General features: G+C 36.0%; 2 protein-coding genes and 1 non-coding gene across 4 annotated transcripts; 2 read left to right on the top strand and 1 right to left on the bottom strand.

Moving 5' to 3' along the window:
* The first annotated feature begins 3,204 nt into the window (after positions 1-3,204).
* On the top strand, positions 3,205-14,304 carry LOC107829980 (protein RMD5 homolog). 2 transcript variants are annotated; one of them, XM_016657450.2, is made up of 2 exons: positions 3,205-3,541; positions 12,901-14,304. In XM_016657450.2, exon 2 carries the CDS (start codon positions 12,944-12,946, stop codon positions 14,102-14,104), a length of 1,161 nt encoding a protein of 386 aa, XP_016512936.1. In that variant the 5' UTR covers positions 3,205-3,541; positions 12,901-12,943; the 3' UTR covers positions 14,105-14,304. The 2 variants fall into 2 exon arrangements, with proteins under 2 accessions (XP_016512936.1, XP_016512937.1); XM_016657451.2 differs by having other exon boundaries at positions 3,404-3,541; positions 12,908-14,304.
* On the bottom strand, positions 5,872-7,910 carry LOC142171958 (uncharacterized). The gene is made up of 5 exons (XM_075235688.1): positions 7,471-7,910; positions 6,976-7,249; positions 6,584-6,833; positions 6,386-6,492; positions 5,872-6,288 (listed from the first exon to the last, which is right to left on the bottom strand). The coding sequence occupies exons 1-5, from the start codon at positions 7,908-7,910 to the stop codon at positions 5,872-5,874; spliced, it is 1,488 nt and encodes a 495-aa protein (XP_075091789.1).
* Positions 11,992-12,089, top strand: LOC142172324 (U6 spliceosomal RNA). Its single transcript, XR_012701687.1, has one exon. It is a non-coding gene; the product is annotated as a U6 spliceosomal RNA (small nuclear RNA).
* Positions 14,305-17,756: the final 3,452 nt, after the last annotated feature.

Raw genomic sequence — 17,756 nt, forward strand, 5'->3', positions numbered from 1 at the left:
AAAGTTTGAAATAGTTGAGAGAGGGACTATTTATAAATTTCACAACGACGGTTCAATATTGGCGGTGGCCGACCATCGACTGATACGCATTTAATGCCTAGGAAACTGTACAAACGAGATGTTTCAGTCACTTCCGTCGCTTACGCCACAAGGATTACTTCATGACAGGTTGAGGTAGAAAATCGAAGGCTCAATTCATTTCTTGTCATTACACTCCAAAAAAATGAGGGAACTATCTGTATACTGTTAAAATCGGGCCCGTCCGATTTTACTATTTGACCGAGACCGGGAGTTTGCATCGAAGGACGACTCCGAAGTAGATCAGATCGAGGCATGAAGATAAGGTACCGAGATCGGGATTCGAGGCACCTTCCAAGATCGAGGCCGACAACAATCGAGACCCAACGAGACAGGTATCGAACAATACCAAAGATTGCGTAATAACGGAAAAGCGAGATATCCGCGACCGGTCGAAGATCATGGCAGAAATCCTGGAACGAATTGAATCAAGAACGATTGTTTAGTTAATCATGAGATTTCTTTCTGCAATTAGAATTGTACCATATATAGAATTCTTCTATTATATAAAAGGAAGTTCTAACCATTTGTAGCAACGACTGATAACAAAGCAATATAATTTTTTTTCTCGCTCACACTCTTGTTCTTCAGCTTATTATGTTTTTATTGTCCTTGCATCAATCAGTTCGAGGATACTTTAACTCAAGGGTTGAGTGCTACTCAAATACTGGTTTGATTTACTTTATTATATAATTATATCTTTAATCTTCATATTTATCAATCGGTATTAAGTGAAATCACGTGTCCTTAAATCCACATTATAAGTTTAATTATTATCCAATTTTGAGGGTAAATATTTTCTAATTGTAAAATGGTATTCATATGCATGTCAATATTATTTTGCTATTTTATTTTCCTAAATCTGGATGATACATGGTCTTGAAAGCATGTGCTTGTTCAAGATTAAACTTTGATTATGCATCAAAATCTTTTGCAAGGTACGCGCAATTCTTCAATTATTCCTTTGTATTATGAAAGAACATTTTGACTTGATTAGTCTTAAATATATCATATTTACATGACTCGGCGTACACGTGCAACGCACGTGCCGATAGACTAGTTTCAGAAAAAGAAAATACTTAGTTTTTGAAATGAAAGACAATATTTTTTCTTCATTTTTAAAAAAAAAATACTCGTTTTGTTGAAATGAAAGAAAATAATTTTTCGACATCATGAAAAAAAGTAATCGTTTTGTTGAAACGAAAGAAAATACTTTTTCGACGTCATGAAAATAATATACTCATTTTGTTGAAATAAAAAAAGCACTCTATCTACAAAAGTACTCTTAATAATATTTTTATTTAGGGTAGGTGGTGGGTGAGGTTGGGATAGGTTGGGGGAGGGGGTTGGGATGGGTGGAGTATAGTGGGGGGGGGGGGGGTAGGGTTGGGGTAGCGTGGGGGTGGGGATGGGAAATAGGGTGGGGAATGTTGCAAAAGAGTTTTGGAAAATATTTTCCCTTCTTTTGATAGGGAAAATATTTTCCTCCAATTGGAAAAAAAATGAGTTTATGAGAAAAATATTTTCCAAAATATTTAAGCCAACCAAACATAAAAAAATTTAAAAATATTTTTCGGTTCCTTCATACCAAACACACCCTTAGTCTCTTTACATTTGACAAGAGTAGAACTTACCATGTTGTATGAAATTATCTAAAATATGATTCTAAGGGTAAACTCTTAACATTTGACAAGAATAGAGATACTTAGCATGTTGTATGACAATTTGTTGTTATTGAAAGTTTCAGGACAACAAAGAAAAGTTTTTACAATCATGTTATTCCAATTAATTTTACGAGAGATACATAATGATTTTATACACCAACAAAATTTGAAAATGACAAGTACATCATGCTTGAAAATGTTATGTACATGAAGATAAAAGTTTAGTGGATAACTTATGTTGATTGTCATATAAAAGTTTTTTTTATGTATATGTATAAAAAAATATTTTTCTATGACTATCTTAACTACTATGCTATTAAAATCTCTTCGCACCTTTAAAGATTAAATACATATTAATTGATGCAATGAAATATTTGTCAATCTTCTTAAAGGCTTATTACTCATAGTTGAAAAACATCAAAATATGATCCTAACAACAATTTTTTTGGCAATTATTTCAAGAAGGTTTAGATAAACCATCTTTAAATAAATATAAGAATTTTTACCATGAAAAATAAATTTATCAAATAAAATAATACATATCGATTATGTAAAAGATATCATCATATATAGCATCCAATAATACACAAGTTGCGATCTAATATGCATTTGTAAGGTGTAACCCATTCTTGTTATTGTTTGGGTAATAATGTAACACTTCTCAACTCTATATTGTGCGTATCGTAAATTACAAATCACATTTTTTTCTATTTCTAAAACTAAGGGGCAGACCCAATGTACAAGCAAGGAATTTAGCTAAAATCACCTAATCCATATGTAATGAAGTGTTATTTGGTCGAGGCACATTATATGCCAACGGTTACAGTTATATGCTATCTGGTCACTCTCACAAGAAAAAAAAAACTTTAGTGCACTAAATTGCCACGATATGGTCAATGAAATTGGAATGAATATAATATATTAACTTCGAATCATAGAAAGACAAAAGATTAAATGATTTATTCCACCTATTAAGTTTTTATTAGACAAATTTATCCAATATTTATGTTGGTGAAATGTTGTGGGTATCTAGTGAAATAATTCATATTTGGATGACTAAATAGGAAAGAAAATCATAATTTGGTACCTTGGTAGAGTATAATAATCTGTTTGATCAAGTTTTTTTTTTTGTTGCCAAAAGTACCTTTTCCCCAAAGTTTAGATATTTGGCAAAGTTTTTAGAAGGAAAAAAAATAAAATAAATATTTTTGAGTTGAAACAGAAGTTATTTTTGAGAAGCTAAAAAAAGTAATTTCTATCCAAAAGTACTTTTCCAAAAAGTTTTTAGAAAAATATACTTAGAAATACTTTTTAATAGTTTAATTAAATATTATAGAGCACAAAAATATTCTTTTAATTGATTACCAAACATAAACTATCTTGAGAAAAATTCTTTAGCAAATATGCTACTAATAATGCATTTAACCTACTTTTAAAGCAAGTCGTGGGTTCGATCTTTAGCATCCACAATATCTTCAGCAGCGTTTTCTTTTTGCACCCAGTAATCATATATTTCATTTTTAACCAAATAAAACATATAGCAGCCAAGAGGAAACCCTACCCATCTTCTCGTTTCTACCACAATCGTCACCCGCAATAACCCTCTCCTCATCCACTCCCCCCCCCCCCTTCCTTACTCCTTCACCGGCCCGACTTTCTCTCCGAATTCTTCATGTTGTTTGTTTCTATCTCGTTTTAGTGTTTGACTGGAGATCAAATATCAGCTTTGTGAGATTTGTTGCAACTTTCTAGACGTTGACCGTTTGGATTGTCTTCGAATTTGAAGATCCGGCTATCAGGTGTGTTTATGCAATAATTGTTGGTTGATTGATGGCTATTATAGCAATAATTTGGTTTTATATTCTGGAGCTATAACAGTTATTTTTCGGATCCACGGCTGTTTCCCTAAGCTGAAAACCTGTAAATTTTTAACTAGTGATGTGCGGATATATCGGTTTGCCTACACCCCACCCTTCCCTTACCCCACTTGTGAGATCGCACTAGGTATGTTGTTGTTGTTAGCTCTGCGCTTATTTGTCGAGAACTTGAGGATGAGGCGTGTATAGATGAATTCATTTCCGTTGGAAGCAAATTGTAATGACTGAAATTTCAGGTTCTCTTTAGTTAGTAATTAGTTGGAGCTCAGTTAATTGGAAAAATTCTGCGGGTCTTAACTGTGTATATTAGATTGGATTGTGAGAGTATTTGTTGTGAAGTAGGACCGTCTGAGCTAAACTGTTGGACCAGTGGTTTGATTTTAGGTCAGTGGGTGCACAATTGCACCCACTTTTCGGAGTATGACAAAGCATATATATATATATATATATATATATATATATATATATATATAACAGTTCAATTAGAAGTTTTCTTAATTGTAGTTAGAGACTTGTATGTTTTATTTTGCTTATTAGCAACAGAAATAAGAAGAGAGAAGAGATTTGTATATTCGTGTAGAACTAAATGTGTGATCTAGAGTTCATCTAGTTTTAGAGAACATCTAACTTGACTTAAAAGATAAACTATTTTGTATTGGGATGATATGGGCCTAAATAGAGTGGTGGGATAACAAAGGAGTCATATACCTTTTTTTTTTAATAATGGTAACCGCTGGCCACGACTAATCCAGTGGCCAGTGGGTGCATATACCTCCCTCCTAAATATCAGGTAACTTTGTCCACGAAAGTTTTTACTTGATCTACTTGTGGGCATACTTTTCTTGAATTCCTCCTTCAAAACATTAAAGAATTTTTTTATGTATTTCAAGTTAGAAATGGTTAGGTACCGAAGCAATAAGCGTAGATTTTCCAATCTCATTGAAATCAGGATCTTTAATTTTCCTCCCATGAATGGCTTATGCGCGAGTCATTAAGAAAAAAATATTTACTTAGAAGGATAATCTCTCAATCTTGAGATTGCTGCATTTAGATTTTAGATGAATCTGGTCTAAATACAGCATTTGGGCCAGTCTTGCAATGTAACTTTCATCTCTTTTTCCATTTTATGCACTTGCAAGTTAGTTGACCAGTCTGAATTGTTACTCATCTTGTATTTTTAATAATGATTGCTGAATTCTTTGAACAATTAGTAAAAGTAGATGTATGATCTGTTTCGGTTATAAAAATAAGTTCGTGTTTCTTTTTTGCTTTCTTCTACTCAAAATTATAATGCAAATTTATAATTTTTGTTTTATTACCTTAGTTCGTGTTTCTTTTGTTTTATTACCTGATAAATGAAAAATGTTAAATTATGCTTGAGCTAGGGATATTAATTCCATTTAACCTCTAAACAGCCATGGATGAACTGTATGTGTACATATTTCTTTCTCTCAAAAGTACCACATAAGTGCCTGGGGGCTACATTGCAGCGCTACATCGTCTTCTTCTCTCCTGAATACTCAACTATGCATTACATACTTCACTATTTCTGACATTGCCTATTTTTAATTGATGCAAATGTACAGTAGGCTGATTTGGTAAAAACATTTTAAGGTAAAGTCAATTCCAAGCATTTGCTGTTTAGGGCAGCCTTATTATAAGAGAACTTTGCGTGATGTTGTGCACCCACTTGGAGGGCAACTTTCTTATTCTTAAGGTTCTGTTTTACAAGCAATAAGGATATTGTTTACTTGATCGAGTATAAGTTACTTGGTTGTGGGGAAGGGTTTCAGAGGACATAGGTTAGTGAAAGTAGTATATATTACTATATTGGTGGAGACTCGAGTGTAGCTTATAATGGCAGGTCGGATGTGGAGATGCAACGGTATAATCTGGACTAGTCCTTTGTGGTGGTAGATGAAATTGCTCAGACACTGACATCAAAATGCGATATCTGTTATGGGCAATAATTTCAAAGGGCTTTGCTTATGATAGTTGTGAAAGCCGCGTTTTGGATAGCGTGCGGCGACAAATAGCGACGAGGGCCCGCTTCACTGAGGCGAGAGGCGAGCAGCGAAGCACTCGCCTTTTTGATGATGTGAAGCAACAATTTATACAAAAAAAATAAAATATTATAATATAACTAAAAACTCAATAGCAATAATATATTATAAATATATCAATTCAAAAATAAAAAACTCAATAGATAGTCATAGTAGATTCATAAACTAAAAGTCTAAAACAAGCAACATCTATTCTTCTTCAAGATTTTCAAATTCTTGAATTTCAAGAATGTCAGCATTATATTGGCTATCATCTTCTTCGTCCTCGGATTCTTCATCAATTAGGGACCGGCTCGAACTTGCTACTCCCTTTCCCTTGTTATTTGAACTTGAAGAACTCCCTCTAAGACCATAGATATTCTCCTCAACTCCAGCCGCCATAGAAACAATACCCCAATCGAGATCATCTCCTACATACACTTGTTCATCTTCGTGATTTTGGGGGGCTCCAGTTAACCATTCATTTGCCTCGTCAATGTTATTCAACAAAATTGGATCAATGGTATCGCGAGCTTCATAACGACGCCTCAATGTTCTATTGTATTTAATATACACTAGATCATTGAGACGCGATAGCTCAAGCCTATTCCTTTTCTTAGAGTGAATCTGCTCATAAGTTGTAGAGATTAATTAATAGATACTAATAATAATACAATGTAGAATATATTAATATAATAAATTTACTTCTTATATGCTCAAATACGCTCCAATTTCTCTCGCATCCAGGTGAACTACAAGTTAGGAATAGTCGTTTGACGACAAACTTTTGCAAGTTTGGAGTTTGATGTCCAAAGTTCATCCACCATCCAACTATAGAAAAATATTTTAAAAGTTAATAAGTATAAATAAATCAAATAAATTAAATTAAAGCTATAAGGATATCTATATTAAAGTTAGTTACCCGGCGACCTTATGTCTCTGGCTCTGATGACCGCCTGTAAACCAAATAGGCCATCTGCTTGTGAGTACCTACCAAACTCCTCCCCTATTTGATCTACCATCGCTGCATCAGGGACCAACTTCTCAAGACATTTATTGTATCCAACCCACACCTCTGAATATAAAGTGTCATCTCTACTATTCTTGTAAAATAATCCAGGTTCAGCATATGGCCTGCTGCATGCAAAGGTCGATGGAGTTGATTCGACCACCTGCTATCAATAATCTCAAAAACTTTCTCATATTTCCTAACATCTCCCTCAAATGACACTTCAATAGTTTATTTGGCTCTTTCCATAACTTCATAAAGATAGCCCATTGGTGGTTTTCTCTCCCCACCACCAAACGAAGCACCCTAATCAAAGGACCACCAACTTTAAGAGCCCGAACGACTTCATTCCAAAATGATAGAGAAATAAGAATTTTGGCAGTTTCTTTTCCCGTAGCTTCCTTTGCATATCTATTATCTTTCCATTCATTTGAAAGAACTAGCTTTCTCAAGTTTTTCTTTTGCAAGTAAAAACTATGCAAAGTAAAGAAAGCCGTTGCAAATCTAGTCTTGGCCGGTCTCACCAAATTTCTTTCATTTGTGAATTTCCTCATCAAATTCAACAACAATGGTCTCTGACTGATGTAAGAATATATCTTGACGGTCTTAGTGAAAAATGTAAAAGTAACAATAACAATTTTATAGTTAATATTTAATAGGACATAAGTATAAATAAAGTTAAAGCTTTAAAGGTAACTATATTAAAGTTCCTTGATACATATGAGTTTTCCTTGAATATGTTACCAAACATCAAATTGATACAATGGGCAGCATATGGAGTCCAATAAATGTGTGGATACATAGCTTCCATCATCTTACCCGCACTAACATTCTCACTAGCATTATCGGTAACAACTTGTACACCATTTTCCTTTCCAATTTTATCAATAGTCTTTCTAAACAAGCTGTACATTTTGCTTCCATCCGTAGAAGAGTTGCTAGCATCGTAAGATTCAAGAAAAACACTCCCTCTTGGAGAGTTCACTAACACATTTTTGATCATTTTTTCATTCCGTGTTGTCCATTTATCCATCATAATGGAACATTCAAACTTGTTCCATTCCACTCTATGCTCCTCAATAATTTTGTCTATCTTCTTCACCTCTTTTTTAAGATGAGTTACTCTAACTTCATGATAGATAGGAGGCTTTATTCCTGGGCCATATTGTCCTACGACCTCAATGAATTTATCAAAAGTTTTGTAGTTAATACAATTAAAAGGAAGCTCTGCATTGTACATTCATGTTGCGAAGGCACTTACGACGCGATCCCCTAATTTTCTTGGCTTCTAAACCTGAACCAGAATCACCTTTTCCCTTTTCTTGTTGTTTTGCCGAGAAATAAAGATTGAGAGGACCGTTTGTCACCGTACGCGCCGTGGATGACCCACTAGAACTATTTGAAGATATCTTTTGAGTTTTGGGGCACCGATGTTTCATAATTCATTTGTGTTCTTGTCACATTTTTCTTCTCAACGCTTCATAATTCATTTGAGTTTTTGTCAGATTTTTCTTCTCAACAAATGCTTTTACTTCCTCCCTAACCTCGGGCGGACAAAGAGGACATTGTACTACATTTTAAATCCACCTATCAAATGTTGCTTGTGACGAGTTATTCCACCATGATATGTTTTTTCACAAAACACTCATTTAATTGCGGATCTTAATGAGCCTTGTATAGCAAAATTCCAAGCTATATCATTTCTTTTATTACTATCGGATGATGCCATTTCAATGCTGTTTTATAGAAAAACAATTATCAAGTCTATATCACAATATGCAATTAATTCTACTCTATAACTGAAAAAGGAGGAAATTTCAGGTTTGAAGTTTTGAAGTAGTTCTCTGCCTCTGCCCAACAGTGAAAGAATTAAAAATTGAAAAAACATAGCAAAAACAGGGTGCAATATTGCTGCTCAATCAAAAACAGAGCAACAAAAAAAGAAGATTAGAAGAAGAAGAAAAATGAAAAAAACCCAGAGCATAAACAGACTCTCTGTTTTGTTTTTTGCTGCACTGTTGCTCGACAAAAAACAGAGCAAAAAAAATAGAAAGAAGAAGAGAAGATCAGAAGAAGAAGAAAAACGAAAAAAAACAGAGCAACAGACTCTCTGTTCTACACAGAGCAAAAAAAAATAGAGAGAAAGAAGAAAGAAGAAAGAAGAAAAAAGAAGAAGAAATCGAAGAAGAAGAGAAACATACCTGGGCTGGGTCGAGACTTGGATGAAGAAGAGGATGGCAGAAACTTGAAGCTTTCAGGTCGAAATCATCTTGGGCGGACTTGGCTGCTCTGTTGTTTGAAGGTTGAAGAAGAAAGAAACGTGAAATCGCTGCAAGCCCTAATGTTTTAAGTCGTTGGTCTTTTCTTTTAATGTCTGCGCCTTTTTCTTTCTTTTTTTTCAAAAAGCAATGCCACAGCTCGCCTCTCGCTACACAACACCTCTCACTACACAGGCAGAGGCGTTCGCCTTTTACAAATCGCAACGCAACAGAGCCAAATAGCGCAGGCTGCTCGCATCACCTCGTTTCACGCTATTAGCGCTGAGGCGAGCGCCATTTATAACACTGGTTGTAAGTCCGCAGGAAAAATAGATTAATTAGAATTTGAATGAGGACGAGCTCCTAACTAAAAGAACATGAGCACCAATTTCAATCATCCTTTAGGTTTGGGCCATCTCGTTGGACCTTTCTTTTTAAAATTTTCAATATTTCGTGCTAGAAGCCCATCTAAACCTCTTTCCACATGACCAATTCAAATTATTGTTTCTTTAACTTTTATTGGGCATTGTTCGTGGCTTATGTTTGCCAATGAGCATAATGTCAGGACATGATTCAAAATGCACAGTCCACTCTAAGCACCCTTTTAATTCTTGTTCCTTATCATTCACACATAGAAGTAATACGCCAAGCACTTTTCTTTCAGTTACCTAGGTTGCCATTTTAGCTGTTATGATTTAGGACAGGTGGTATGAAGCAGTAAAAGTCAAAGCTCTATCAAATTAACCATTGACCCTTCTAGATTAGAGAAGTGGGAAATCGACTCCGCCTCATATTTCGCAGATCCTTTCTATTTAAGGATGTCCCAAAATGTTTGTAAATAAGATCTTCTGCAAATAATGAAATTCTTTGTGAAAGTAAAACGAAGCTTCTCAACAACAACTCAGTAGAATCCCACTAGTGGGGTCAAAACGAAGCTTCTTCTTGACTTAATTAACTATGTGCAGAAGGTGCCCCTTACACAGGATTAAGCACCCAGTATGGTGGCTAATCAATCTCTATGCTAAAAGGTAAGTATATTTTCTATAATTTCTTATACAACATATCCTAAGGTATCCTATATGGCATTCTATTAGAGTTTTCTTATCCAGATACAATAATCCAGACATGTATGAATATTGGAATACGCCCCATTAAAATCAAAAGTGGGAAAATCATCTTGAATTTGCTTATTTTGAGAACATAGAGAGTTGATATAGCAATCTCGTTGGATAGTGCAAAATCACCAAATAGAAAAGTAGTGCTTTATTTTATTTTCTCCAGAAAGTTGTTGGTAATGGCACATCGAAAGAAATTCTTCTTACACCGTACAAGGAGAAGTATCTATTCTAATCACTGCAAAGAGATATAGTTGCAAATCTTCAGGAGGTTATCTTGAATTGGTAGAACGATGATAGTAAATTCAAAGTTTAGAGTATGATCATGATTGTGTATAAAGTCGCACGCCGGTAGCAAGATGGATAGTGGCACTAGAACCTTCACCGGAAAGATGAATGGTGCTTGAAAGATCCTAGAGAGTAGTGGCGTGGAAACGGTTGTAGAAAAGAAGCAATGCATGAATGGTTGTTATAGAGAAGAGCAATGACAGAATGATCATCTTCAGAGTAGCAATATCGATTTTCGGAGATAGGACCGACATCGATGTCGAAAGGAAGAAGAAAAACATAAACACTCGCTAGGGCGCCCCTCACATGTTGGCCATCTGCCCATTGGTAGCGGAAGCTATTTGAATTTATACCAAGATCATAGAGGCTCTAATACCATGTGAATAGAGAAAATTTATCATTGACTTGATTGAAAAAAATGTACAAGAGGTTCCCAAATATATTAATACAACAACAACAACAACAAAACCAGTGCAATCCCACATGTGGGGTTTGGGGAGGGTAGTGTATCCGCAGACCTTACCCCTACCTTATGAAGGAAGAGAGGCTGTTTCCAATAGACCCTCGGCTCAAGAACAATGACAAGGACACAATAAACCAACATTAACAATGGCAAGGAAATAAGATAAAAGAAACAAATAGCGCATCATGTAATAACTACCGACAATAATGCCACATCGTCTAATCAACAAGGAACTCGGAATAGGAGAATACAAGACTAGTACTAGTACTACTAATACGACTAGAAGAGACTCTCGACTACATGTCAACCCACATCCCTAATCCTCGACCTCCAAACCTCCCTGTTGAGGGTCATTGTCCTCGGTAAGCTGAAGTAGAGCCATGTCCTGCCTAATTACTACTCCCCACTACTTCCTAGGGATACGAAGCTATAAGAGAAGTGCAAAAACTACCGACAATAATGCCACATCGTCTAATCAGCAAGGAACTCGGAATAAGAGAATACAAGATTAGTACTAGTACTACTAATACGACTAGAAGAGACTCTCGACTACCTGTCAACTCACAACCCTAATCCTCGACCTCCACACCTCCCTATCGAAGGTCATTGTCCTCGGTAAGCTTAAGTAGAGCCATGTCCTGCCTAATTACCTCTGCTCAGTACTTCCTAGGTCTCCCTCTACCTCTCCTCTGACCCGCTATGGTCAACCTCTCGCATCTCCTCACCGGGGCATCGATGTCTCTTCACTTGCCCGAACCATCTCAGCCGCGATTCCCGCAACTTGTCTTCCACATGGGCCATTCCCACCTTGTCCCGAATAACTTCATGCCTAATGCGGTCCTTCCTGGTATGCCTACACATCCATCTCAACATACTCATCTCTGCTACTTTCATCTTCCAGACATGAGATTTCCTGACTGGTTAACACTCGGCTCCATATAAAATAGTCGGCCTAATTACCACTTTGTAGAACTTGCCCTTAAGACTTGGTGGCACATTCCTATCACACAAAACACCAGACGCAAGCCTCCATTTCATCCATCCCGCTCCAACCCGATGCGTAACATCCTTGTCAATCTCCCCGTTCCCCTGAATAACAGACCCAAATATATTAATATGGTAGGTAAATATATTCTTTAAAAACAGAATATCCGAAGGTATCTTAGAGGAATGTTCTATAATATTTTTCCTATCCAAGTTCCTTCGGGGACATCCGATAAAATTGGAACGATATAGAAAAGATTAGCATAGCCCCTGCGCAAGATGACACACATTGAGAAATGGTCCAATTTTTTACTTGGACAAAAAAAAGATTTTTCTTATTCAATTACAATGAATCTAGACATGTATAAATCTACACACTGATGTGCTTGCTATTTTAACATTACAACAGGCTGTTGTTTCCTTGTGTTGTCCATGCTTTAGATGTCTAGGCATGAGCGTGCAGGGCGTGTAAGAGTCCCAGATCCTCATCTCATGCCCTAGCTTTTAAGGTTGAGTTAGGCCCAAAGTCCACTTTTTTAACATTCTACATATTTTTCTCAGGTTCCAAATTTTACAACTTCAATATGGTATTTTGCTTTATTTAAAACAACTTCAAGCATGAACTCCAGCATCTCTTTTAATTTTTTCCTAAGCATTTTATATATAAGTCAAAGCAGCTACTTATTTTTTGTATTGGCGTCACTTAAATTGGGATGGAGAAAAGGATATAATTGGTTATGAAGTACTGAAGCATTGATGCAAGGTAGATGTTATGTGGGAAATAATACATGTTTGCTCTACCTGGCGAAACAAACTAGCAGCAGGTAAAGGTATAAAATGAAGCAATCAAAATATTCCTTGTCTTATTAGTTAACTTTTAATGATCCTGTCTCTTTTCAGGTTCTTTAAGGATCATAAACTTTCTTTCAGCTGTAGCTAATTAGGAACTTGTGTTTCATTATGAGTTGAAGTTAGGTAGTTCCGAGGAGTAAAAATATATTTTTAACATACACTGCCATGTCTGGTTGTTAGTCACTGATGGATTTTTTTCCTTTTATTATCTCCTACTATTGGTGCCCATATGTGCGCAATGCATACTAACGTTGCATTCTTTTCATCTAGATTACAGCAAGAAAGTTCTAGCAGGAATTTGAGAAAGTAGGAAATGGAGCTGAATACCATTAAAGATGCTTTTGATCGTGTTACAAAGAAGCAGAAGGTTGCATCATCAAAATCCCAAGAAGTGATGGCGCAGATCGGTCATGAAATAGAACAAGCACTGTTGAGAATACAATCAACAAATGATGCTGCATCTTTGAGTGAGCACAAAATGATTCTTAGTGAACTAAAAGCTAAGTTGAAAGAAGTTGCTCCACTCAGTCAGTTGGAAGGAACACAAAAAGAGCTAAATGTTGCCCTAAGCAAGTACCCTAAGCTCCTTGAGAAGTCTTTTAACCCTGACATATCAAAGGCCTACAGGAATGTTGGTTCTGATATCCATACCGTTAACCAGATAATTGCCAGCCATTTCTACCGGGAAGGCCACTTTGATCTTGGTGATTGTTTCATAACTGAGGCCGGAGAACCTGAAGCTGCAGGCCAAAAATCTCCTTTTCTGGAAATGTATCAAATACTTGAAGCCATGAGGTCTAGAAACCTGGAGCGAGCTCTGGGTTGGGCCACCACCAACAGTGAGAAACTTAAGCTAAGTGGGTCTGATATTGAAATGAAGCTACACAGGCAGCAGTTTGTCGAAATTCTGCAGAAAAGAGGTAGAGATGGAGCTTTAACTTATGCGAGAACTTTCTTTCCACCTTTTGCTACCAAATATATGGCAGAGATCCAGAGGCTCATGGCCTGTCTATTATGGGCTGGAAAACTAGATTCGTCACCTTACGCAGATTTGCTATCGCCTTTCCACTGGGATAAATTGGCTGAAGAGCTTGCTCGGCAGTTCTGCAATCTCATGGGTCAATCCTATGACAGTCCATTGAGTGTGACCATTGCAGCTGGTGTCCAGGGGTTGCCAACCCTTCTGAAACTAATGAATGTGATGACTGGGAAAAAGCAGGAATGGCAATCCATGAAACAGTTGCCCGTGCCTGTAGACTTGGACAGAGAGTTTCAGTTCCACTCCATCTTTGTCTGTCCAGTGAGTCGGGATCAGGCAACTGAGGAGAATCCGCCTATGCTGCTTTCTTGCGGGCATGTGCTATGCAAGCAATCTATTACAAAACTGTCGAAGAACAACAACACTCGGCCTTTTAAGTGTCCTTACTGCCCCACGGAGGTTGAGGTCGGTCAGTGTAGACAATTGTACTTCTAATATGAATTGTTTTCAGTGTTTGTATCTAAATTATTTTGCTACGCTGCTTTATCCCTATGCTCTGTGAACTCAATTCATTTTCGTTCATACCATGGTTGATGGTACCTCTAACGATAGTGTTAATGGTGCTTAAAGCTGTTCTTTTCTATGTACTCTGATAAACTGATGTAAATAGGAATTCTTTTGCCATTTCATGCAAATAACTGGAAATGCTTGTACAATCAGATGTTGGCCTTTTAAGTCTCTCCCTTCATATACCATCGGGTGTAAATGGTTTTTGGAAGAAATTAGGTATATTCATCCGAGAAGAGATGAATTCTGTTCCTTTGTTGGCGCCTTCCTTTTTGGGTGTGGGTGTGGGTGGGTGGGGGGAGGAGGATGAGTTCTATCTCTGCTTCGGCACTTAGTTCTGTTGTTGTTGGCAAGTTTACATGGTGGAAAGCAAATGCGATATTGACTTTGAAGTAATGCCTATGAAATGGGTGCAAACATAGTTGAATAGAACAAAGTGATCGATTAATTGACTGTATTGTAAGATAATGATTTTATGAATAAACTTCTATGTGAACACATGACCATTCATGGAGGTGTTTTAATTGGGATATCTTTTTTATTATGTCTATTTCTAGGTTATATGCATAGTAAGACCCAATAGTCGAATAACCCCATTTATCTGTGTCTTCTACAAGGAGATGATTCACGAATAACCAAGCACTAGTGAAGACATGATCTTTCACTGCTAAATATCCCTCGCAAGCATATGAATTTTTTATTGGGACACGTCTAAGTAATGGTGTTTATTTGGTGATTTATGACTTGCAAGATCAATTGCCAAAAGTTGTAAATTTAAAAGAATTATAGTTTAGAGGTTAGGATACTAAGATTTTTGTCAATCGATTTCATTATATTAGCTCAGAGTAATTTACTGGCCTATGCGACTAAATGCAAAGAAACTTATTCTGATTCATTAAAAAAAAAACCAATTAGAAGTTTAAATGGTAGAATATTACAGCTCTCTCATCTATTCCCCTTCTTAAGTTAAATTGCGCCATATCGACTTCGTGTTGCTGTTTTTTTTCCCCCTTCTTTGTTTCAAATTTTGGGAAGCAGAGAAAGGAAGTAATCTTTGGATTCCAGATCTGAAGGATACAGTATTAAATTGGCAAAAACGTGACAGCCCCACAAATAGAGAACAAGATACGAGTATGAAGACATAAAGTACAGCATCGATGAAGCATAGTTTATTTTAGGAACACCCTTTCCCGGAGTCCGGACCAAAATGTGGTTCTTTTGAACTCAAACGATCGAAATGTGTGGGAAAAAAACATAGTGACCAAAATATGTAGAACGACCTTTTAAAGGGCGCTATACTTTAACGGCCGTTATACTTGAATTTGAAAAGACGGACAAGTATAGTGCCGTTTATTAAAGCGTTGTAGTATAGCGCCTTAATAAACAGCGCTATACCTACGTAATAAACCGTCCTCTACCCAGCCCCTCCAAACCAGACCCCCCCCCCCTAAAACTTAAAAAACCAGCGGTCCCCTCATTAATGACCAAAAAAGCTTGAGTGGAGCCAACCCATCCCACAAAAAGTAAAGATTCTCGGTCCCACATCCCAGCTAAGGCGTTATCTCGTTGTGAGTTGCTCGTTTCGGCTCCAAATCACCAAATTTTCAACTTTCCAAAAACCTTAAATCGAGGTATTCAGACTTAGTTTTTGTTAAAACTCGTATAAAAAATGCATATTAGTTGTTTTTAATGTGTTCTATGTTGTTTTGTGATTGTTTTGCGATTTAACTAATTTGTTGTTTTTATCCGGACTATGATATTAGTGTGCTAAAAAAATTAGTAAAAATAGAGAAATTATTATTAGTTGTTAAAAAAAATGCTAATTATTTACTTTTTACTGTGGTATATTGTATTTTCGTAAATGTTTTGTGATTAAATTTATTTGTTATTTTTAACCGATTTAAATTATTTATTTGCTTAAAGACTAGTAAAATAGATAAATTGTTACTTTAGTTCCCTCTAGTGGTATCTTGTGGCCTAATGTAGTGCTTGTATTTGTAATGTAGTGCCCTTTTAGCGTAGTAAAATGTAGTGTCCTTTAGTGTAATATCCTTGTAGTTATTGAAATTAATCATTTAAGTATCTATTATACCCAAAAATACGTCAAAAAAGCTGATAGTTCAAACACAAACTCTGTCCAATTCTAGCCAACAATCGTAATAAAATAATATGAGAAAACAACAATATTTTTTGGACTAAGTATGAGAAAACAATAATATTTCCAGGATACATTGGTGCTACTGGGCCTCAAATATCGAGCCCGGAACCCATATGTGAATATTTAATAATTAAATCTTGTATAATTATGAAAATTAATTATTTAATTTTATTATAGTAAAAAATAAGTGAGTCATAAATAAAAAATATATAATAATAAAACTAACATATAAAATAATAAAACTAACATATAAATTAATAAAATTAACATATACAATATTAAACTAACATATAAATAATAAACTAACATTTAAAATAACAGACATGTTGAGTGATAAATCGAGATAATTTTCTCATCACGAACACAAGAATTCAGGATATCTTGGTGTTACTAGGCCTCAAATATTGAGCCCGGAACCCATATGTGAATATTTAATAATCAAATCTTGTATAATTATGAAAATTAATTATTTAATTTAGAACAAACATATAAAATAATAAAACTAACATGTAAAATAATAAAACTAATATATAAATTAATAAAACTAATATATACAATATTAAACTAACATATAAATAATAAACTAACATTTAAAATAACAGACATGTTGAGTGATAAAGAAAATTTTCTCATCATGAACACAAGAATTCAGGATATCTTGGTGCTACTGGGCCTCAAATATCGAGCCCGGAACTCATATGTGAATATTTAATAATTAAATCTTGTATAATTATGAAAATTAATTATTTAATTTACAAACAAACATATAAAATAATAAAACTAACATGTAAAATAATAAAACTAACATATTAAAGTAAAATAATGTAATTAATATTATTTAATTTACGGTAAACGACATGAAGATTCCGCCTTTGCATCCCGGACCTACCAGTCTGGAGCTACTGTTGTTACAGGGCGATCATAGGTCGTCGCATATATGGGAGGGACAGTTACTGGCCCAGACGTTCCGTGCCAGGAGAGTAGACGATATGTGGGGCTTTCTCAGGGACCACCCTCTCCATCCCCGTATAGTCAGACGCCTCCAGGATACGGGCTTTTATAGGATTGTGGAGATCGGTCGACTGCAGCTGGATTGGTCGTTGATCACGGCTCTGATAGAGCGGTGACGACCGGAGACGCACACATTCCATTTGCCCATTGGCGAGGCCACTGTCACGCTTCAGGACGTGGAGGTCCTGTATGGGCTGCCCGTTGATGGACACCTTGTTGCTTTACCGAATTCCATCAGAGAGTATACGGGTTTGCAGTACCTGGAGATGCTGCAGCGGCTCAGCGGTTTCCAGCCACCGGATGAAACTCCACTGGTTGGGGCCAGTCGTCTGCAGTTGACACCCGTCCGACAGCATTTGGAGGCATTGCACACTGACATCACAGATGATACACGAGAGCTTCATATTCACC

Source organism: Nicotiana tabacum, chromosome 17, assembly GCF_000715075.1.
Source record: "Nicotiana tabacum cultivar K326 chromosome 17, ASM71507v2, whole genome shotgun sequence".
Classification (NCBI taxonomy): domain Eukaryota; kingdom Viridiplantae; phylum Streptophyta; class Magnoliopsida; order Solanales; family Solanaceae; genus Nicotiana; species Nicotiana tabacum.

Bases quoted from the DNA above. Each gene is read 5' to 3' on its own strand.
- LOC142171958 (XM_075235688.1), bottom strand. From the start codon at position 7,910: ATGTACAATGCAGAGCTTCCTTTTAATTGTATTAACTACAAAACTTTT. The intron at 7,250-7,470 runs GTATCCACACAT...TTCTTACATCAG, and splicing joins GGTAAGATGATGGAAGCTAT to TCAGAGACCATTGTTGTTGA. The intron at 6,493-6,583 runs GTAACTAACTTT...ATTTTTCTATAG, and splicing joins CAGAGACATAAGGTCGCCGG to TTGGATGGTGGATGAACTTT.
- LOC107829980 (XM_016657450.2), top strand. From the start codon at position 12,944: ATGGAGCTGAATACCATTAAAGATGCTTTTGATCGTGTTACAAAGAAG.